This window comes from Aedes aegypti, chromosome 1 (genome assembly GCF_002204515.2).
Source record: "Aedes aegypti strain LVP_AGWG chromosome 1, AaegL5.0 Primary Assembly, whole genome shotgun sequence".
Classification (NCBI taxonomy): domain Eukaryota; kingdom Metazoa; phylum Arthropoda; class Insecta; order Diptera; family Culicidae; genus Aedes; species Aedes aegypti.
Genome location: NC_035107.1, coordinates 138,820,315 through 138,843,610, shown reverse-complemented (window position 1 = coordinate 138,843,610; position 23,296 = coordinate 138,820,315). Strand labels below are relative to the sequence as shown.

At 40.8% G+C, this 23,296-nt stretch overlaps 2 protein-coding genes across 3 annotated transcripts; one reads left to right on the top strand and one right to left on the bottom strand.

Annotated features, from left to right (window-relative positions):
• Positions 1–81: 81 nt before the first annotated feature.
• Positions 82–19,904, top strand: LOC5571494. The gene is made up of 3 exons (XM_021848543.1): positions 82–272; positions 7,592–7,940; positions 19,627–19,904. The coding sequence occupies exons 1-3, from the start codon at positions 170–172 to the stop codon at positions 19,793–19,795; spliced, it is 621 nt and encodes a 206-aa protein (XP_021704235.1). The 5' UTR covers positions 82–169; the 3' UTR covers positions 19,796–19,904.
• Positions 19,465–22,200, bottom strand: LOC5571495 (probable galactose-1-phosphate uridylyltransferase). 2 transcript variants are annotated; one of them, XM_021848531.1, is made up of 4 exons: positions 22,142–22,159; positions 21,809–22,070; positions 21,311–21,745; positions 19,465–20,361 (listed from the first exon to the last, which is right to left on the bottom strand). In XM_021848531.1, the coding sequence occupies exons 2-4, from the start codon at positions 21,998–22,000 to the stop codon at positions 19,933–19,935; spliced, it is 1,056 nt and encodes a 351-aa protein (XP_021704223.1). In that variant the 5' UTR covers positions 22,001–22,070; positions 22,142–22,159; the 3' UTR covers positions 19,465–19,932. The 2 variants fall into 2 exon arrangements, with proteins under 2 accessions (XP_021704223.1, XP_001659745.2); XM_001659695.2 differs by having other exon boundaries at positions 21,809–22,200.
• Between the last annotated feature and the right edge of the window lie 1,096 nt (positions 22,201–23,296).

The following is a 23,296-nucleotide window of genomic DNA, read 5'->3' as shown; positions in this document are numbered from 1 at the left end:
CGCTCGCTGAAAAGTTCACAGAGCCTCTACTGTAATTTCATTCATCCGTTATCCAACAGCTGATTTTGTTTACAAATTTGATTCATTCATGCCTTTTGCAGAAGAACTCCATTCGTTTTCTTGTTAGTCTTCTTATGGGATCGGAAAGTGTTTTGATTTTGCCGAAGTCATGTCCTCAAATTTCAAATATTCTCTAACAAAAGTGTATAAAAATTATCAAAAATATGTTCCGGAGTTGAAATCTGCTGTTGTGCTGCGCACCATCATTCAAGGTATGAATTTAGGAAAAAGGTATCAATAAAATAGTCAAAACATCCCAGGGTGGCCACCGAACCGGAAAAAAGACGGGAATTTGATTCGGTTTGCCATTGCCGAAAAGAGTACAAAAAAGTATACTATAGGGTAGGACGGGTTAAGATGAGCAACCTCAATTTTGAGACAGATTGAACGATTTTTATTAATCTCTTTTCTTTCTTTCACTGGAAATAACTTCAATTCTCAACCAATTTTGAAGATTTCACCACGTTTAGATCAGGAATCTGATGTAGTTTCCAGAAAGTAGTGAAAAGATTAGCTGGCGTGTTTGTTAAATGGGGCCAAAATCTCATGGGGTACCTAAGGCAGCCAAAATAGAATACTCAAGAGTAAATACATTTATTCACATTGAAGGTGGAAGAGACATGAATCGTTTCAAGATTATTATATTGAAAAAAGAATACTAGCCTCGTCACTGAACCTTGGAGAAATGGAATTGATCGAGTTTATCATTGGAGGGATTTCAAACAAAAATTTGAAGAACTTCGCACAACTCTCTGGATTTATGTCGGTGATTGCTTTATTGCGGTCATTTTCATCAATTTGCCTCCCAGAAAATTAAGCTTTCAAGACAACTGTATGCTAGGAAAGTAACTTTCCTGGTCATGTCGCAACCCAATGTCGTAGGTACCACAAAACCGCATGCATAACTTTATGGACAACCTCGTCTGGAGAAAACGATGAAGATTGTAGCTGTTAAAACTCAATTAGTTGACAAAGTTGTAGGCTTCAAAAGCACTGGACTAAAAACCCTAGCCATCCGCAATCGAGTTAAACTATATCGGATATCGGGGCATACGGATCTAGAGGGTAATGAAGTTGGTCCTGAGCCATTCTTTGGCATATCAAACTGCCCACTAAATATTGAACTGAACAGCTGGTTGTCCAGTCAAATTATATCCAATTGGAAAACAGTTTCCAATGCGAATCAGTCCAAAAGATTCGTCACAATTAATTCGAAACAAACACAAAAACTCATTGGTCTCAACAAAAGGGACCACAGCACCTACCCCGGTCTTATAACTAGGCACTGCTCCAGCAGATACCATTTACAAAAGATCGGAGCCATCCAAAACCCAAATTGCCGTATCTGTAGTGAAACGTGCGAAACCTCTCAATACATCTGATCCTGCAGTGCACATATACAACGAGGGTCCAAAATATTTGAAAAGCCCTTTTTGGAGCCGGCCGATATTTGGAACGCATCCCCCAGGGAAGTGATCGGCTTTATCAGGCTGATCGTACCAGATTGGGGGATCCACAATGCTGTAACTTAGGACTTCTGTCCATCAATGGCAGATGGCTAAAAGCTCAGTCACCGCGCAAAGTATTCCGGGTCTTTGTAAAAGCAAAAGGGTATACCGTGCACCCCCGCTAATTTGAACGGTACCTCATGCAAACCATAGGGGTTCATTTTTAATTTGAACATCTAGTCACCTTAGAAACGTGTTTTTGGTTACCTTTTCACTGTTTTGTTTTGATTCTGCGTTCCGTTCCACAGCGTTCCATCTCACTTCACTCCGTTCCATGAGCTAAATGACGTTTGAACCATTTTTAATCTGAACGATTGGCAAATTAGCGGGGTATAGATTACAAAGTGTTCAGATTAAATGTGGTCAAACCAACGGGGGTACCTGGTATCACAATAGTTCTAAAAATGGACGCAGTGATCTCACACCCGACAGATAGAGAGATCAGGTGTAAATGACCCCCGTGCGCAAATCGAGCTCGCTCCTCTAGTGCACGCCATGTATAAAAAGCCACTAATTACTCATTCTCCTGTGCGCTTTGATAGTCATCATACAAGTTTATTTCATTTGTAATTATGAATGTTCTATCAACTAGCTTTGTTCAATAGATTTATATTTTTTAAAACAAGTTATTAGTTTGACCAGTACCACGTAGTAGGGTAAATGTTGACAATAAAGGAAATAGAGGTTATTTTTACCCGATTTGACAAATTGACCGGAACTAACTACAGTCATATCTCCCTTACTCGATATTCTGTATCTCGATATTTCCCCTAACTCGATGGAATGCGCGGTCCCTTCAATCTAGCATGCTTTGATACCTCTGTAACTCGATACCTCTCTAACTCGATGTTCCATAACTCGATGCTATCTGTTTCAAATTCCCAAGTAAGTTTACCTCTCTAACTCGATATTTTCATGAAAAGTTCCAAATGTCCTCCAAACGTTAATAAATTTCATGAATTTGATTATTATGATGAAATTGATAGTAAAATTAAGGTTTACAGCCAATTTCTGGGTGCTAAAATTTTTAATTTTGCAGATTGGTAAAAAAGTGTCACATAGGTAAATGTGGTAAAATTGTTTTGTTATTCACGTAAAAATAACTATCCAGAATGTATTTTGTCAAAATAATAAAATAAATGAAATTTTGAAAAATATGTGTTCTGTATCTCGATACCTCCCTAACTCGATGGTCCCTTCAATATCGAGTAAGGGAGAGTTAACTGTAAAATAATATTTTATACTATGTACATCTTTAAAACACTGCACGCTGATATAAAATTAACAACTACAAACAAATCAAACTTCTATGCTCACTATCAACGCGCGCAGGGTAACTTGTTACTAGGGGCTTTTCGTGCTCACGAAGCGTGCACTAGAGCAGGGAGCTCGTTTTGCGCACAGGGTCATGTGCCGTGTACGCACCTAACTTTGCGCAGCTCCAAACTTTGCGCATTTTTAAAAAGCATGAAAAAATGATAATTAATCATTGATTTTTTTAACAATTCAGTTTCAGTTCGTTTATGTAAAATAAGTATTTGACATACATTTGTTTACTAAAAATCCCTCGGTCATGTTAGTAAATAAACAAAAAACCTTATAAAACGTCAACTTTTACACCGTCTTAGAACAAGCGCTAAGGAGTGCTCTGCCAAAAATAAACATTTTTCTGAACAAAAATGTGTTGTGAGAAGTATTTTTGCGGTGTACAGTCAACTCTCCCTTACTCGATATTGAAGGGACCATCAAGTTAGGGTGGTGTCGAGTTACAGACACAAAACCAGTGCAACTGCTATCCAAGGGACCATCCAGGTAGCCATGAAAATCAACTTTTACTACACTCAAAATAATCCAAACGACAAGGCTACGTGAAAACCTACGTAGTTTTTTTCCATCGCACTTTTCAGGTAACAGCTACGTGAATGGTGAGTGCCGAAACTCAATTCCACGAAGCTCGAGGTGATTAAGATTTCACGTAACAGGTACGTTATTGTGTCGATAGCTTTCATATGTATGCAATAGTGGTTTGGATTAATATTGGGTTTTCATTTCGGTTTTACAGAAATTCAGGAAAATAAAGCAAGCGATTTGAAACATGAATAGCACACATTTATTTGTTTGATTCGGTTTGCGATTAATTTATTCTAAAATATTTTATTTTCTTAACGGTATGTTCCATTTTTTGCCGGCTCCTGAAATCCGAGCTGAAATCAATGGAATGTTAGTAAACCAAAAAAAAATATACCCTAGAAGAACTTACCTTCATTTTTTAACCATATCAATTCGATTTTATCACTTCTTTTAACTAAAAACTGAAATGTTACAATTTCTACTCGATGTTAACACGATGTTAACATCAATGTTAACTTCCTTTTCCCGATCAGCCTAGATAGCCGCGTAGTGTCGGTAGCGGTTGTTTCAACTGGCTAAGAATTAACACTACGGACTGCCTGTTCCGGTGGTAAAAGTCCACCTCACAGGTGACCCCTAATTCATACGGCTTGAAGCTTACCGTGCCTAAGAATGAATGGTTAGGGGGGTCTAAATAAAACCTAGCCGCAAACGGAGCCTGTGGAGTTCCAGGGCGCCCTCTACAGTATTATGCCCTTCCTGTGCTACCCGGAGCAATGGTGCAGGTGACCTTGTGTTTCTCCGAGATAATCGGCTGCCCTTCTTCAGTCTCAAGCCTGAGGCTAAATAAGGGTGGGATTATTAATACATTGTAATTTAGTTTAGGTTTCGCATTATGCGTTTTAGGCAGTGTAATCTGTGCTTTTCGCCTTTGGCGACTTTTAAGAGATACCGATCTGGTTTTTGTTTGTTGCTGATCTTTTTCGTTCTGAAATTGCGAAAAGCTTAATCCTGCCTAGTTTGGGTAGTGGCTACGGCTAGGATAGTTTAGTTAGATCAATCTCCAGCATAAAATGTCAGCAACGATCAATCTTTGTAGACTCATGCAAATGGTACAGCTCAAGTGGCGCTAGTTCAAAAACCTTACTTTTGTGAACTTTTATCTAGGTAACCTAGTGGATCCAGTTTTTGCTACTTTCAGAAACATGAAATGGCATACTCGCGTGCCATGCCTCATGCATGCGTGCTCGTAAATAGCGCTGACGTCGCTACACTCATTTCTGATTTAACAACCAGAGATGTATGTGCTGTCACAATTGATATTTCTGTATGTGACCTCAATAGGAAATACGTCTTTCGTTTTGTGGTGTATTTACCACATGATGAACCATCCCCAATGGATGATTTCAAACGAGTTATCGTTCACTGTCTATGAAAGGGCCTTCTGCTGATTGTGGGCAGTGATGCTGATACTCATCACATCATCTGGAGCAGCTCAGATATCAATTTGAGAAGCTCCAGTCTGATGGAATGCTTAAGTAGTTCAAATCTTGGATTACTTATAGTAGGAAATCGCCTACATCTCTATATGAACATAAGAATGTAAATTCGCAGACTTTGCATTTGTCATACTCCACAAACTGTGAATTGGTTGTGACCAAATTCCATGGATTTTCTCCGTCCATTGGAAATCCTAGTGATTTGGATGTTCCCACTTCCGGTGAATTGGGACACAATTGTCCTTGCTTCGAGTGATCTCAAAATTGCTTGTCACTTTGCTTATAGGAAATGTTCCTCACAACTCCCTTCGCGGGACGAGTGGACGTCAATACATTACTGAGCCACCCCAAAGGTGGGGAAGTATTTAACAAATCTGTCAAAGCAGAATTGCAGTCGCTTGGTTACAACCTTAACTGGCCACTGCTGACTCAACTATCACATGGCAAATATTCAGTGTGTTGATACATTTGTGTGTGATAGTTGTGATTCCGATTATGGAACTTCTTATCACCTGATATGTAACTGTCATGTTCTCGCGTAATTGCGATTCCAATTACTTGGTAAACACTTATTAAGTGAAATTGATTTCAGTAACCTGAATCTTCAGGACCTTCTGTTATTCTTAACCCGCTGTGGTAATGAGCTATAGGCTCTCTTTACGCTCATGCGTTTTGCAGTGCCCTTTTTAGGGCGCTGTTCGAACCCATTGTGGTATGGAGCTACATGCTCTCAATTCGCTTATGCGATTTTCCCACTTCAAGGGACCCCACTCCTATTTCCTCCCATCTTCCCCTTCCCTTTCCTCTCCCATCGGGTAGATGATGAAATAGGCTCAAATATGGCGATGGCACAAATCTCCCAAATGGCGGGGAACGTGCCTCTGGAGCCGGCCTTTTGATACCTGATACCTGATGGCTGCTGGGGAGCATTCGGGTTTCCTGAAAGATTCAGGACTATACTCCCAAAATTAACTTTTCTCCCGCAGTCGGAGTATCTCTGCCGGTAGAGAGTTTCGACTTTCCTCCGAGAGAACTCCTTGTCTCCCCTCCATTTTCGGTCTAGTGTGGAACAATTAAGTTTAAATATAACCTGTTGCTGGCGACTAACTTCATCTCACCGAAAACGTGTTTTTCAAATTTTGTGATAGTTTATCTGTGTATTTTAATATGCTGCTTGATACTCTGTAAAACTCCTCTTTATTAAAAGCACCCCTTCTGGCGCTTTTCTGACAAATGGTAATGAGCTAGCTGTATGCGCTAAAATCACCTTAATAAAGAATAACAAAAAAAAAACAGTTTTTCGAGGTGTAAGCTAAATTGTTGGAGAAGTCAGTACTAAACAATCCGCTGATACTTAAATACAAACGTTAAGTGTGTGGAATGTTTTGCAAACTTAAATGTGAACTTCTGAACTCGTTTTTAAAATTATATTGCATAATTAGAATAGTTTTCATAACACTTTTTTATTTCCTGAAAAAGTGTTTATTACAAGGGACTTACATTTAGGCATATTATGCTGATTTCCAGAGTTTAATTATGCAATAAAATGGTCAAATACACGAGTTGTATGAATTTTGACGCAACGTTCTGAACTATAAGACCCAGTAGATAAGGAAACTTGTTTAATTAAATCAGAGACGAATTTCGTTTTTGGTTATGTGGTGATCAATTTCGCCCCAGTGGATCATTTTCAATTTTTAATATTCAAGCTAGTTTTATGATGCATTTAATATTATTTCTAAAAAAAACAGTTACATATACTGCCGAAATTCAGTTCACAATATCTCAATTCACAAGGATAATATAACATAAAATTGTGAAATAGTGATCAATTTGCTCCTGGATTAAGGTATTAGGAAAAGTACCTTCCTTAGCCGAGTGGTTAGAGTCCGCGGCTATAAATCAAAGCCATGCTGAAGGTGTCTGGGTTCGATTCCCCGCCGTTCCAGGATCTTTTCGTAATAGAAATTTCCTTGACATCCCTGGGCATAGAATATCATCGTACCTGCCACACGATATGCAAATGCGAAAATGGCATCTTTGGCAAAGAAAGCTCTCAGGTAATAACTGTGGAAGTGCTCTTAGAACACTACGCTAAGTAGTCGGCTCTGTCCCAGTGGGGACGTCAATGTCAAGAAGATAGATAGATAGATCTAAGTGTTCCTATTTCCGCTCACTGTAAACAGATTTCGCAACAAACTTACTAAAAATGCATTGTTTTGATTTTCGTTATTTATCCTGATTTTTTTTTATGGTTGAAACCACTGCAATAAAGAAGGCTGTATACTAAAATCGATATTATTTTAAAACTTTGTTTTATTTTGTGCATGAGCGGTTATTGGAATTTAATAGAATACCTAAAGAATTCAATAAAAAGAATTATTTTATCAAATAAAAATTATGTCAAACGACTTCATTTGAAAGTTGATAATATTACTAGAATATATCCGTGCGAAAAATGTTGTTTTTTACACGAAAAGTCAATTTTTACACTAGTGAGCGGATACTGGTGCATGCTCCTCCCAACAAACATTTTTGCTGAATAAGAGTTGAGCAAATCGCTCTCAAGCATACTTCGGCTGGATAAACCTTTATTCAACATTTTATAGACTGTGAATAATAACAGTACGTTACATTATAACCAGCCTGAATACATTTCCATTTTCCTTGCAGTTTGCGTGCACTACATTGAAACCAAATCCTGCTCGAAGGAGGTTTTGGACCGAGCCGTTAAGAAGCTCCAAGCCTCGAACCAGGATGTCCCGGAGCATTTTTGCGAGCTGTTCGCCGGTATACTGCAGCTGATCCGGCTGTATCTGCGCTACCCCAAGGGCATCGTGAAGGATGACGAGCTGAGGGAATCGCTGAAGGAGCTCAAATTCCGGGACGATTGCATTGAGGATATCGTCAAGGTGCTCCGGCAGCACCGGGATCCGTTGAGCTTCAACTATCGGGAAATGCGAAATCTTCGTTCGCCGCCAAGGAGGATGGTCTGGCGGATTAACGTTTCGTTCATGGACAGGTGAGATGGCCTAGTTGTTTTACAGAGATTAATGAGTTTTTTTTTGTTAAGAGGTAACGAATGCAGTTAACGGTTTGGACCATTCTCAATTGGAAGGAGTACTGAACCCGAAGACAGCCGGAAACATTTCCCTGGCTGGTCAGAAGCCCACTGCTATTGACCTGAGTTGCTTACGATATGTGACAGCTAAGATGTTTAAGATCTGTTGAATTGGTCTTTAGGAGGTTAAAACAATCAAGATTAGTGTAACTCTATTATTCCTATATCGCTTTTTGTATGAATGACTTTTTTTCAGCGTTATGAAATTTGTGAATTGGCCCTAAGTTTTAACGTCCACTCTGACCATTATTTGTTGTTAGTTTGAATTGTGTCCTTAACTACCGTAAAGTACCCATATTTCGCACGCGCTCCCAATTTCTCAAAATTTTGAATAATTCTACTTCAATCATGGTTACATAACATGCAATCCTTAACCCTTTCTTTCCCACGAGGTTTGTCGTAGTTAAAAATAGAAAATTTGATATCTGGATAAATCACCAGAACAAAACATGTAAAATTTTACTCAAATATTCGAATGAAACTAAAATAAATAATATTTTTTTTCTCGTCGATTTAATCTGGTGGCAAATGAAAGGCTGTGAAGTAGTTTTTGCCTTTCTTGATGCACAAGCAAACATCACACTTAGTGCATTTAAATGAACTGAATGATCCTCGATCTTTGCACCGAACGCAACTGTGCTATACGCAACTAACGATTTTCCCATACTTTTGAATTCCAGAGAATTACTCCAAATAGAACCACTTAGGTGACGAACGACGATTTCCAAACCATCTTACATGATAACATTTCAAAACCCTTCAAGTCCAAACATCCTTACCAGAAGAGTGTATAATTTATTTTCCATCATACTATTCGAAACCATTTCTCATAGCTTAGCAATGCATATGCAACCCGTATCTTTCAACGCCACTCGAACCATAACAGCTCAACTACATCGCGTTTACATTACACAGCATTCTTACTCTCCGTTCTAGTTCTCACTTAGCGAACGACGACATACCCAGTGACCCACTAATAAAGTAATAAACATCCATTGACACATCCATCGATTCTCACGTTCCGATTAACTTAAGGTGAAACAGTTTGGAATCAACTTCTAAGATTGCACTAAAACTTCAAAGGCACAAATCTCTTGCTTTACCACTTAGGCGGCATCCATTTATTACGTAACGCTAAAATTGGAAATTTTCGACCCCCTCCCCCCTCCGTAACGCTTTTTGTATGGAAATTTTTAAAATTTTGTATGAGTCGTAACGCTTGAGCCTACCCCCCCTCCCTTCGAGCGTTACGTAATTTGTGGATGCCGCCTTAGTTTGGTTAGTATAATTGCAGCTGCTTTACTCTCACCTGGTACAACTGTTTTTGCCAAATTTACAGCATCAACAAAAGATTTTAACCCTGCGGGAGAACCGACAAACGCTGGGATTAATGTCGCTAGCTCAGCGGCAGTTTTGATACCTAACGTCATGTTTATATTTTTAAGTCTGAGACACTGGATTATTAATTTTACGATTGCTTTGAAATTGAAGTTTCTTTTGGCTAATTGAATATCACTGTTTGCTCTCAACAGTGAGTCTTCACAGTTTGGTTATAACAAATCCTGTCGAATAGTAGGAAGATCAGAATCGCTTTCGTATTCTCTATCGGTAATAACTGTATTATTGTTCTCGACGATCTTCAACGGGTCAATGCTCTAGTCCGTCATACCGTGCTTCTAGAGACGGCCCAACAGATGCTACTACTCGCTGTGTTTTTTTTTATAGGTTGGTTTGTTGGTCGTCCTCGGCGTCTTACAATTTTCTTTCCATATTGAATCAGACTGTTGGCAACATCTATTCGGAAATTGATTTCCTGTCCCGTTTGTTTCATGTGGCGCCTATACAACAACCAGACATTCACAACAGATACATCCAGTAAATGATAAAAAATTCTCATGTAGTATTTCTTGGTGCCTGGTTGTGTTCTGTATAGAGCAACCAAAAAATAATTCAGAATCGATTGTCTTACGGTTCCTGTGTACTCCAGTCCACGAGATTTCATCTCTTTTACTAATGCATACGACGAAAACCAGTTATCCGCAAAAATTCGATACGGAACGTTCTGTGGTAGTGTGTCAATCAGTTTGATTACAACATCGCCACTTATGCCCCATGCGCCTGAGGGTTCGTTGTTTGTTTTGCCGCCGTAAATAGAAAAATCGTGCAAAATTCCATCGGAACTTGCTCGTCCTTCTACTGTTATACCGAATCGGTGAGGTTTGTTTTTATTATATTGTCGTAGAGGAGATGCTGCTTTTGAATGATGATCTCGTCTATCGATTAATTAGGTGTAGGTTCAATTTTCAAAAAAATACGCCGGAGAGCATCAATGAACGGGCGTACCTTGAACAACTTATCGTATCCTTCTTCATCTCGCTGCTTTATTTTTGTGTTGTCGTTGAAATGCAAGCACCGTTTGATGGTCTCAAACTTGTTCCATGGCAGCAATCGGGGCATATCTGGTAGTAGAACCCCAATGCAATCGATACGATGGCACTTTCGTTACACCCATAAGCAGTAGCTGTCCAATATGCTTCTCGATATCTCCTGAAGTTACATCGATTGGGGTTTCATCCTGCTAACTTGAATATGTTAAAATAAACTACGACTAAACAAGGCTACTGCTCCACATCGCAGGCTACTGACTGATATTGCTACCACGTCACCACCTCTCTTATATTCGCTGTCTGGGTATATAGGGTGCCGGTGCCATTAGTGGACTACCTAAGCTATAAAAAATCATAACAAAATAACGAAAAGCCTTAGCAGAGATCTTTTGGCGTCAACAGAAAGATTTCAACCTCTACTATATGGGAAAAAGATAAAAAGAGTGATAAAACTAATTTTTAAACATAAAATCGCTTGAGCCACTATTGGTACACGTGTTCCAGTAGTTGCGCTAGTGCTCCAGTAGTAGACGTTTGGGAATTATACAAGGAATTTTAAACAAAAAGGCAAACTTTTACACAGGTTTAACATTTTTCCCTTCGAACAGCAACTAATATCTTTCGAATGAAGCATTAAGAACATCTCTGGGACTTTTCTTTATTTTTATAAATCCATTTTAAAAACTGCTTCCATCCGTTGATCCACTACTGGAACACGACGGCAACTATTGGTGCAAGGGAGCAAATTTTTTGCGTAAACTTAATTATTTATATGACTTTTTGATGTAATAAAAAGCTAAAATTTGGCAAATCGACTAAACCAGAGGCGATCTATCCACCAAAAATAGCACATGTCGTTTTTATCGAAAAAATGTACGTTTTATTCCATAGTCCAATCTACTGGTACATTACAACCATTGGCACCGGCACCCTATGTATTACAATTCTTCTCTTACCTCTATCTTACAATATCTTTATCTCCAGACACCTCCGCTACAGGGTGTGTGTACCTGCTCTCCAACAGAATAATGATTTGTTTGTTCACAGATATCAGAAATAATTTCAGAATCTATGAACAACCCGAAGTACTGGTAAGGAGTCATTGGCTTGGTCGGTGGATTAGAGGATTTTACAACGGGTTCAATGCATTCGAAACAAACACTTGTGGGACAGAACCCGGTACGAGCGGACAGGTTCTGCAGGGAATTCCGACACACTTAACCGATGATAACCGGCGGAAAGAAACTTCGGAATACGCGCACCGATTGAAAAGTAAAACAGATTGTATAACCGCGTCTTTATTTCAGTAAGGTTACATGTGGAAATGGGAAATGAAAAATTGTTTCTTCTCTTTACTCGCTCTTCTATCTCTGTCACACCGTCGCTGTCACACTTCGCATGGGGGGAAGGACAGAACGGTCGATGGAGGAAATATCGCCAGGTACATGACACTCAACACTCCTCCTCGATATTTGCAATGTTGATCTGCAACTCATTGACCACTGTTAACCAGGCCCAGCATCTCGGCAAACCGTCGCTGCTTCGCTGCACCGAGGGGCTTTGTCAACACATCAGCCATCATAGACTCAGACGAACAATACTGCACCGAAACAACGCCTTGCTCACAGAGGTTTCTGGCGTAGAAAATCCTCGTGTCAATATGTTTGGACCGCCTGGATTGACGATCTACTCCAACGAATTCGATGCAACTGGTGTTATCTTCATAGACCGTAGTTGGCCCATTCTGCTTAACTCCAATTTCTTCCAACAGTCTGCGGAGCCAAACAAGTTCCTTGCATGCCTCGGAGAGGGCCACATATTCGGCCTCCATGCTTGAAAGGGATATTGCGGTCTGCTTACGACTGGCCCAACAAATTGACGATTGGTTCAGCTGAAGTACGTATCCGGTAACGGACTTTCGGTCGGTTGGGTCACCACCCCAGTCTGCGTCGCAATAGCCAAGTAGCACCATCCGTTCTTGTCTATTCACTGATAGTCTCAACTTGTAATCACTGGTTAGGAGTAGATAACGGACGACTCGCTTTAGTTCCGTCCAATCTACTTCCGACGGTTCACTTATTTTCCGGCTCAAAATCGAAACACACGCTGCCACGTCCGGCCGCGTATTAACCGCCACGTATAACAATGCACCAACCAAACTTCGATAGTCACTGTTGCTTGAGAGCAGTTTGCTTCCTTCACGACTCCGGTAGTAGCCGACGTCCATCGGCACTTTCGATCCTTTAGCTTTATCCAGCTTGAAGCGGCTTGCAACTTTCGCAACGTAGGTTTGCTGATCCGAAGCGTAGAAACCATCCTTGTCTTTTGTAACACGAATCCCAAGGAAATGGGAGACTTCTCCGAGAGACGACAAACTAATTCTTTTCTTCAACAGTTTCTCAACTTTATCGACTTCCGCTTCCGAGACACTCGCAACAATCATGTCGTCGACGTAGATCAAGACGTACACCAGCTCACCACTCTCTAGCTTCTTGGTAAACAAACACGCATCCGATCTACCTTGCTCGAAACCCAGTTCTCCCAGTATTGCACTGATTGTGTCATTCCAGACTTTGGCTCCTTGCTTCAAGCCATACAAACATCGATGAAGCCTGCAGACGAGGTGCTCCTTGCCACGAACCGTAAATCCTTTCAGCTGCTGCATATATATTTCTTCTTGTAGTTGTCCATGCAGGTAAGCACTCTTGACGTCTAGGTGCCGTACAGTCATTCGTTTATAACCCGCCACTGTTAACAGAATCCTGAAGGTCGGTTGGGTAGCAACCGGAGCAAACACGGCGTCATAATCCACGCCAGCTTGCTGAGAGAAGCCCTGAGCGACAAGGCGCGCTTTGAACTTCGACACGTTGCCACAGACGTCCTCCTTTCGTTTGTAAACCCATTTACAGCCGACGGGCTTACGGCCGTTGGGTAACTCGACGAGACTCCAGGTGTTGTTCTTCATAAGCGAATCATACTCCTCTCTCATCGCCGCCTTCCACAGATCTTGCTCTGGTCCACGAACAGCTTCTTCGTAACTAAGCGGCTCCTGTTCAATCACCTTTGCGACATCCACAATGTAGTCTCGTAGTCTGACAGGCAGGTTACCCCTCGTACTCCTTTGTTCACTTGGAATCTCTCGGCTCGAAGTTTCTTGCTCGACATTCTCCTCCTCAGCTGACGCTTCTGCTTCCTCAAATCCGTAGAACTCGTCGTCAGAGTCAACATCGTTGTCCAATGGTTCCTCGCAGGCTGGGCGGTTATCCTCCTCCTGAGTAGCAGCTACTTCTTCTTGAGATTTGAACCAGGTATCATCCCCGAAACTTTCAACGATTGGATCTTCGGTGGATGCCTCCATGAGAGAACCATTACCTAACTCGATAAACCGAGCATCCCGGCTGATTACAATGCTATTCTTCACCGGATTGAGGAAGCGATATGCTTTGCGGTCTTCGCAATAGCCAACAAATACAAGTTTCTCAGCCTTGTTATCTAACTTTACCCTCTTTACATCAGGGATATGCACATATGCGGTGCTCCCGAATACCTTCAAATGGCTTAGCATGGGTTTGAAGCCAAACCACTTTTCGAAAGGCGTTGTGTCAACCGAACGAGAGGGAAGTCTATTTTGAAGGTAAGCAGCGGTTGATACTGCCTCACCCCAAAACTTTTTATCGAGCCCAGCGTCAGCGAGCAAACATGTCGCCATTTCTTGCAGTGAACGGTTTTTCCGTTCGGCGACGCCGTTCTGCTGTGGGGAGTATGCCGCTGTTAACTGAGATCGTATACCTTCTTGCTCATAGAAAGTCTTAAGTTCCTCGTTAACATACTCCCCACCTCCATCGGAACGGATAACGCAAGGTGTCTTGCCAAATTTCGTTTTCACATGGGCTACGAATCGCTTTATACAACTGGCGGCGTCAGATTTATGTCGAAGCAAGCAAACGACCGTGTAACGACTATAGTCGTCGATGAGGGTCATCAAATATCGAGCACCACCAGGAGTAACTGTGGACATGGGTCCACAAACGTCTGTGTGAACCAGTTCAAGAATGCTATCGGCTCTATTCTGGAAGATTTTGGGAAATGGAATACGAGAGGATTTACCTGCGAGACAGTGTTCGCATACTTGTCTCAAACCACAGTCCTTCAACTGTAATCCAACGCCGAGCTGCTCCGTTTGAATCCGCTCCACGGCCGCCGGGTCACGGTGGCCAAACCGCCGATGCCACGTGTGTTGGCAGTTCGGCAGGTGTCGAATCTCTTTGCTCAGCTTCACGTACTCCACCGTTTTCAAAACAAACAGATTTCCGTACAACTCGCCAAGAGCCACTTTTTCACCACTTGCACTCATTATGTCACAGTTAGATCCAGAAAAGTTCACCTTGCAGCCTCTTTGTGTCAGCCTTCGCACCGACAGCAAAGCGCTGTCCAGTTTTGGAATGTATAATACATCCTTGAACAGGATCTTCTTCACATTTCCTTCACTATTCACACAGTCCACAAATCCTTCGCCGATGCCATCGGCCTTCGTCGTGAAACCATCGGCCAGAACCACTTCCGTTCTGACGCTTGCATCCAGTTTCACGAAGAATGAGCGATCATTCGACATGTGGCTAGAGCAGCCGCTGTCGATATACCAGCAGCTCCGATGCCGGACATTCGCAACCGTGAAACACAACTGAGAATCACTTTCTGCAACCTGCTTCGCATCGCTTTTCTTCTTCTTTTCCTGCTTGCCACTTTTCGGAACTTCTTCACTTTTCTTTGACTGCTGCTGCTGCTGCTGCAGTAACAACCGGCAATCCTTCCGGAAATGTCCGGGCTTCTGGCAGTGGTAACATAACCTCTTCTTCTGCCCTTTGGATTGCATTTTCATCACTTTTTCACCCGTATCAACACTTCGTTCCGCTCTTCGTTGGTATTCATCCAACAGTCGTTGTTTGACAAACGGCATTGTCAAATCAGCCTCCGGCCGGCTTTCAAGCGCCGTCACTAGGCCGCTATACGAATCCGGGAGGCTTCTGAGCATCATCGCGATTTTTAACGGGTCTTCCAGAGCTTGTCCGGCACACGCGAGTCGGTCGAATAACTCCTCCAGCTCAATCAAATGTTTTTCAACATCACCACTTTCGCACAAGTTTAGGCTACATATCTTCTTCAACAACGAGACGCGAGATGTCATTGTAGCCTTTTCGTGGTATGTTTTCAACTTATTCCACACGTCTTTCGCCGACTCGGCATCTTTAATCAAACACAACTGACTGTCTTCGAGATAAAGCACAACTGTTGCATGGCACTTTTGGTCTGACCTTGTCCAAACTGCGGTTACGGGCTCAGGCTTTACGTCAGCCACCACAGACCAGAGGTCTTCCCGTTTTAGAAGCATTTCCATACGCAGCTTCCATGTCTGGTAATTTTGATTACCCAGACGTGCGAACAGAAACTTGTTCTCGGACATTTTCTTCCTATTCACTCGCGCACAATAACTTTCAACCGCATCGAAAGTATTTTCCACCGACTCAATTGTTCGCACGCACCAATCGATCGAGCCAGAGTCTATGAATGAAGAGTTGCGCGAAGAGTGAAACCAAATCTACCTATCGAACTGTCAAACCGTCTACCTATCGAGCAGGCCAGCAAAACAGATAGGGGCTGTTTTCGAAGACGAAGAAGAACAAGCATTCAAAGAAGTCTCTTCGCGCAACTCTGTGTATATAAACTCTGGATCGAGCAGCATCGAAAAAAAGCTTTCGCACCGAAAACGAACACGAACCAGTCAGCACAAGCGCCGAAGCGAACACAGCCAAACACAACAGCACTACTGCTCTCAGCACACGCGGCGAATAACGGATCACACCACCACAAAGGAACGCGTTGATCTGAGCAGCCGAACAGCCAAACAAAATGGACGCCACCAATCCACGCTGGAACGCAATGTCCGGAAGAAAATCACTTCACCACTTTTCGACGGATTCCTGGGCCGATAACCTGTGGGACAGAACCCGGTACGAGCGGACAGGTTCTGCAGGGAATTCCGACACACTTAACCGATGATAACCGGCGGAAAGAAACTTCGGAATACGCGCACCGATCGAAAAGTAAAACAGATTGTATAACCGCGTCTTTATTTCAGTAAGGTTACATGTGGAAATGGGAAATGAAAAATTGTTTCTTCTCTTTACTCGCTCTTCTATCTCTGTCACACCGTCGCTGTCACACTTCGCATGGGGGGAAGGACAGAACGGTCGATGGAGGAAATATCGCCAGGTACATGACACTCAACAACACTTTCATCCTCATGCCACTTAGGTGGAGTACCCTTCTTTTTGGATTTCGATCTAGTAGAAACACCCTTCTTCTTTCTTTGCTGCTTGGATGCAGCTTGCTTTGCTGATTTTTTGTTTTGATTACGCCGAACTTTTATCCCGGATTTGACTGGTATATTCTCCTGGGTTTGCATGGAAAGCCTCAATTTCATCTTCATCCTCCGATACATCGATTCCTTCAACTTCAGATACGTCTCCCTCAAAGGTCAATGCAAGCAAATCAAGATCATCACTATCTGTGGAATGAAACATTATTTATATTATAGATTCGCAATAAATCAATTTTTGATGTACTACCATCCCACTCATCCAGCTCTGTTGTAGTTTTCGGTTTTAATTTAGAAAAATCATATGTTTCATCACGATCTTCGAACAAATCTTCAGAACTACTATCGTTATCGAAGTTATCGGTTTCAATCGTTGATTGCTCAGTGGTACTTTTGTGTCCATCGGCAGTTTCAAGACATGTGCGAAGACGGCTGGTTCCGGTTTCAATAATTTTCTCCGGTTCGCTAAGTTCTTCAAGCACGGAAGTATCTCCCTTTGAATGTTATTGGCTAATTGTTGCAATCTACAAATACCTGTATTATTGGCGATTGATAAAAAATTTAAAACTCAAATACAACCATCGCTCTCAGCAACCAGCGGAATCGGATTATCACTGGGTACTTGTTCGTGTTCGTACGAAGTATCTTAGAATGGGACATTCTTTCTTTCTTCACTTTCTCGGGATCTTCAGTAGATAGTTCCACAGGGCATCCTTTGGTACATTTTGTAGGAAGACTGGTATCGGACATTTTGTAGGAAGACTGGTATGCGGCGGCGTTTCAATTTCAGTCCAGAAGCATCCTCCTCATCTGTGATACCCGGAAATATTTCATCATCTGTTTCAAATCCGAAGAAATCCTCTTCATCCATTTTAGCATCCATAAACAATTATCGTTTCTTTAAAAATCACTCGAAACGAGCAACTTAGAACAACTTTCTGAGACGTGAACAAATGTGATGACAGTTTCGTTTTCAGAACGATAGGTTAGAATAGAATCGATGAAAATCTCGTTTTGTTCCTAATGGAGCATCAGTGATCCACATAATTTTCCTCAAAATCAATAGTTTTGTGTAAAAATGATTATAAAAACTTAATTGAATCTTGGAAAAATAACTAAATCAAGCTTGTTCTCATTTTTGTTTGGTGAAAATAATGTTCATATTACTGAATATGGATGTGTGAAAATCCACTTTATTTAAATCTGAAAAAATGCCGACTTTACTTCAGTCGTTATGCTTTAAATTGAAATCCAAGTGTCTATTTCTAGTGAAACTTTGTACATTAGTTCATGAAACATATGTGAACATGTGGTGAAAAAATGGATATGATCTAACTTGTCCAGTTTGTATACGACCTATGCAAAGTGCTGGATCACCTGTGCTACCATGGGAAGGAAAGGGTTAAGTCTAATATGTAGCAACAAATATGAATAAAATGACTCTTCTCGGATAAATTAGGGCTGTGCAAATATCGATATTATCGGCTTGATTTTATCGATACGATATCCGATATCTCTTGACCCGATATTTTGCGATATCGATAAAACTATTGTCCGTCCGATAATAAGGATAACATTCAAAGATTGAGCTTGAGCTTGATTGGCCGCCCATGGATGCACTCCAGTATCGCCAGATCAGCGGCACTTACACAAGGAACCAACCAATAAGGATAACATTCAAAGATTATGTTTAAACGAATCAAACGTAATTTTAGATATCCGCTGAACATAACATACCATAACTACAAAACTTAGATAATTGATTCCACAATGCAACAGTTGGTGTCAAATGAGCCCGAAATAGACGATAGTGGTTGAAAATCACATCATTAAAAATATCGGATATCGGTTCGATACCGATAATGTCAAATCCCATATATCGCCGATACCGATATTAAAACATTGGAATATCGCCGATACCGATATATCGTCATTGTGCACAGTCCTAGGATAAATGTTTGGAATACGTTTCTTCTCGTAAGGGACCGTCCATAAAAGACGTAACCTTTTAGGGGGAAGTGGAGAGTCTACGATTAAGCGACGATCCATGTATTAGGTATGGTAAAATAGGCTACGATGGGGGAGGAAAGTGTCTAAAATTGGCCAAAAAGTGCTACGTCATTTATGAATGTAGAAAATTACTAGTCTTAACTGAGCATTAGACCGGCCCAATATCTATGGAATTAAGACCTCAAATGCTTGCACCTAAATGATAGTTTAGGTACAGGCAGGCAATCTGTGTCTTACTGGACTGAACTGTATTGAAACTCGACAAAATGTTTCCTACTACTACTCCAAACATTCTAAAACATCCAAGAATAGATTCTCAGAGTTAGCGTTATAGAAATTTGCGTAGGTATGACAGAAAAAAATAAATATGGAAAAAATATCCTCGATTTTTTTTAGAGTTACACTAAGTTTTTTTTTTTCAAAAGTTCATTCTTTTCTGGATAATTTGTTGTAGTAATCTGCAAAATAAATTTAAGAAGAAATATTTACTATAAGGAATTTCCTTGAACAATTTCATGCGAAATTGGCATTTCTTGGAGGTTTTCTGACAATAATACTTTGTAAATTCTTGAAAAAGCTGGAATGATTTTGTAGGACTATCATTTGTTTCTAAAGGCAATGGGGACAATAAATGAATAAATAAAACAATCAATAATCAATAAAGCATACATTTTTATTGTCAATAATGTAATGTAAATATGCAACAATCACATAAAACCGATGAATCCCCCGAAATTCTTCAAACTGTCGCATAATTCATAACAAATTTGATTCTAACTACCATTACCTACAAATGCTTCTCATCTATTATTAGGTCCTCGACCCGGCACCCCACGGTCATCCTACACATTCAAAAAACCGATGGAGAATTTCTCAGCTTCGAACTCAGCTTATCAATGTTCCACAGGCTTCGCTACAACGTCGCATCTCTGCTACATGAACTGCAAACCCTCGAGAGGCGACAGAGTGTAAGGAAATCGTAGGAAAACAAGTTTATATAATAATCATCATCATGTTGATGTTTGTTCGCGTAACATTCAATCACCCCGAACGGCTCATCGATTTCTAATAAACAACATCATTACTCCATCACAAACTGCTCTATTTGATATGAGAAATCCTAAATATGTTCGCTGTAATGTTTTTTGCCACATAATTCACGTAATCGACCGGCTGCCTGCTCGGGAGTGAGATCCCTCTGGGGTTGACATAGCAATTCGAATCCGACCATAAATTTGCGCACTGTGGCCGACCGAAGCAGCGGTGGATAGTAGATTGCATGCAGCGTCCAGTGCCTATGGTCTTGACCTATCAAATCGCCAGTTGGCGCTCCGTGCCAGCCCATGCTGTACGGGAATGAACACTTGAACAGATTGTCGTATTTGATAGTCAGCTCTTTGATAACGATGGCTAGATTATTGATTTGCTGCAGACTTAGATCCGAAATTCGACGATTTCCGTTCCGAGAGATTATCATGGTTTCAAAGGGCCAACTGGCCCAAAACGGGACCACCACCAGCCAATCTGCGTTTTCTATGACGACACGTTCCTTAAAATGGAATACAATTAGGTTCAATTACTTTATAAATATGCCTCAGAGAAAGCCATTTTTTCCCTACACCGTTCACTCGATTCTAGATCAAATTCTGTGTATTTTCCCAAAGTTAGTAACTAAATGCTGTTTTCCTATACCAAAAGGCCAAGTTTGGGGATCTGAATATCAGCTTCCTTAGCCGAGCGGTTAGAGTCCACGGCTACAAAGTAATGTAAAGGTGTTCGATTCCCAGTCGGTCCAGGATATTTTCGTAATGGAAATTTTCTTGACTTCCCTGGGCATAGAGTATAATCGTACCTGCCACACGATATAGGAATGCGAAAATGGCAACATTGGCAAAAAAAGCTGTCAGTTAATAACTGTGGAAGTGCTCATAGTAACACTAAGCTGAGAAGCAGGCACTATCCCAGTGAGGACGTAATGCCAAGAAGAATAAGGAGAAGATCTCAGCTTCTGTTAGTCCGAATTGTCTGAAATATGCATGACGAACTACAAATAACCTAAAGATTCGTTTGTAGCAAAATCATTCAATTTCAGGCATTTTTTCCAAAAATTTTAAAAAGTAATAAACAAGAGATTTTCTAATTTTCAATAAAAACGGTAAGTTGTAAGTAGTTAGTCTTCGAACAATCCTCTGATACTTTTTGTGAAATGAATGAATTTTAATGAGATTACAGAAGCTGAGTCTTGTACAAAGTTCTAACAGTATTAGCACGTTTTATAGTAGTAGGTAGTAACACTCATGGGCACATTGGCAAACGCTATAACCGATTGAACGATTGGTTTTCTCATAAAGATTTCCATGCAAACATCAAATTGTTGTGCAATCTCAGTTTTCATCCGAATGAGCTCAAATTTTGAGGTGACACTCACAATCTGAACTAGAATCTAATGAGCTGTGTAGAGCAAACTCCATATTTTGAACCACTTTAGCAAGCCATACCTTTCTCGTTATCTCCTTTCTGGTATAATCGTCCAACAGAGCGGTGCCATTCTTCTGGTAGTACTCCCTTAGCTTTTCATCCTTCACGCGAGGCTCATTGGGAAAGAACGAACAGGCCCAAATCTGGCAATGGGGATGCGGATTCGAACAGCCCATACTGGCGCCTTTATTCTCGAAAATCTGCACCCACGTGTACTTGCTGGCCAGTGTTTTAAACTCAGCGATCCACGCGTCGATGACCGTGCGAATTTCCTTCGGAGTCATCACCGGTAGGGTCTTGTTCGATTTCGGATGGAAGCACATCACCCGACAAGTGCCTCGAGCTCCTCCCGTTTGAAACAGCGGATCATCACTTTCCGGGGGCAATGGAACGTCCTCCAACAGTGCCGGGAAATCGTTCGTGAAAACGAACGTCGATGTGTAGATGGGGTTTTTCTATTTAGAGGGCACATAAGTCTATAATCAAATTTTCATAATCTTTCGTACTAAGAAACTCACACATCCATTAGAACGGGTAACACCGGGACACAGGGGATTAGACGGATCAAACTCGGGTAGATCGTTTAGCTGGGCACGTTCCTCCTGGCCAGACCAAGGTCGCTTCATACGGTGCGGACTCACCAGAATCCACTGTCCATTCAGGGGATTATAACGCGTATGCTGATGCTCAGTTGGCTCGAATTTTGCCATTTCTGCTTTCCCTTATAGGATTATCCAATCGTACTCGCTGATAGTCCAAAGTGAACTGATTGACCATTTGCTAGCAGGGGCGATGAAGTCAATCCAAATGAAAATATTCAATATATGTAGGTATATCATTTGTAATCTAACCGACAGTTGATAACGCGAGCAAAACAAACAGTGATCACCACTTATTCCTAGGTACGTGAAACGTGAATATTATGGTTGATGAAAGTGCATGTAGTTGTGCAGCTTTCGAAGCTAATTTGTATTTATTTCAGGGTAGCATATTCTATGCTGGGCGTTTAAACTCACTCACTCATCATACCAGACGTTATGTGATCACTTTGCTTATCAAATATATGTTAATTGCATGCCAAGTTCATTGCTCTTATGGATTATTTTTATTTTATTATTAGTAATCCAACAATTAATCTTTTTCGTATATTAACCCTTAGAGTATCTAGTAAAAAACTAAACAACGAAATGTCAGCAATTTATTGCATCTTAATTCCCAAATTGTATATAACCGGCAGGTTTGAGTTCGTTGTTCGGTAAATATCCTTACCAAAAACGATCTGTAAAAAAATATTAACTGAAGTTTCGGTGCAAATGAACGGTAAAGTTCGGTAAAGAAAAAAACTTTTAAGGCAAAGTAGGCCGTCATTGAAATTTGTACGCGTCGTTGATGATTGTTGTTAATTCATCTCACGATTTCGAATCAAAGAAAATTCGTTGGTTTTGTACTGACACACCTGAAAAAGTATCAGCATACTCTATGCATGTTAGCGCGTACAGTGATACTTTTTCAAGTCAATATAAACTATCAAGATTGAGTTTTATCACTTTGAAATGGTCGGCGTTAAGTCAGAGTGGACCAAGTGACATTTTTGATATTTTGAGAAAAATGGGTTTAAATGTTGCTATTTCTGACCAACCATCCGAATATGGTAAATGGTCAAAAATCAAAATTGCATCGAATTAAGTAATATTTATAAATTTCTATTGATGGATAAGGAGAAGAATGATTCGATGTCGAAAAATCTGACAAATCTCCTGAAATGTTTTTTATTTCCTCGCATTCCTCAGCGCGCTGATCATTTTTGCTATTATGATAATAAGCACTTGGTACACTCTGACTGCACACTTTTATCGATTTTTATTGATCATCCAAAGTAAATTTGTTACACATCTCTCGCAGTTTACAGCATTCATCAAATCTGGTCGAAGTGAAATGGAGATAAGATAAATTCGCATCTAATGAGAGAATAATCCAATTTTCTCAAGTTTTGTACTTGGTCCCCT

Bases quoted from the DNA above. Each gene is read 5' to 3' on its own strand.
- LOC5571494 (XM_021848543.1), top strand. From the start codon at position 170: ATGTCCTCAAATTTCAAATATTCTCTAACAAAAGTGTATAAAAATTAT. The intron at 273-7,591 runs GTATGAATTTAG...TTTTCCTTGCAG, and splicing joins GCTGCGCACCATCATTCAAG to TTTGCGTGCACTACATTGAA. The intron at 7,941-19,626 runs GTGAGATGGCCT...ATCTATTATTAG, and splicing joins AACGTTTCGTTCATGGACAG to GTCCTCGACCCGGCACCCCA.
- LOC5571495 (XM_001659695.2), bottom strand. From the start codon at position 22,000: ATGGCAAAATTCGAGCCAACTGAGCATCAGCATACGCGTTATAATCCC. The intron at 21,746-21,808 runs GTGAGTTTCTTA...CCCTCTAAATAG, and splicing joins TTACCCGTTCTAATGGATGT to AAAAACCCCATCTACACATC. The intron at 20,362-21,310 runs GTATGGCTTGCT...TTCCATTTTAAG, and splicing joins GAAAGGAGATAACGAGAAAG to GAACGTGTCGTCATAGAAAA.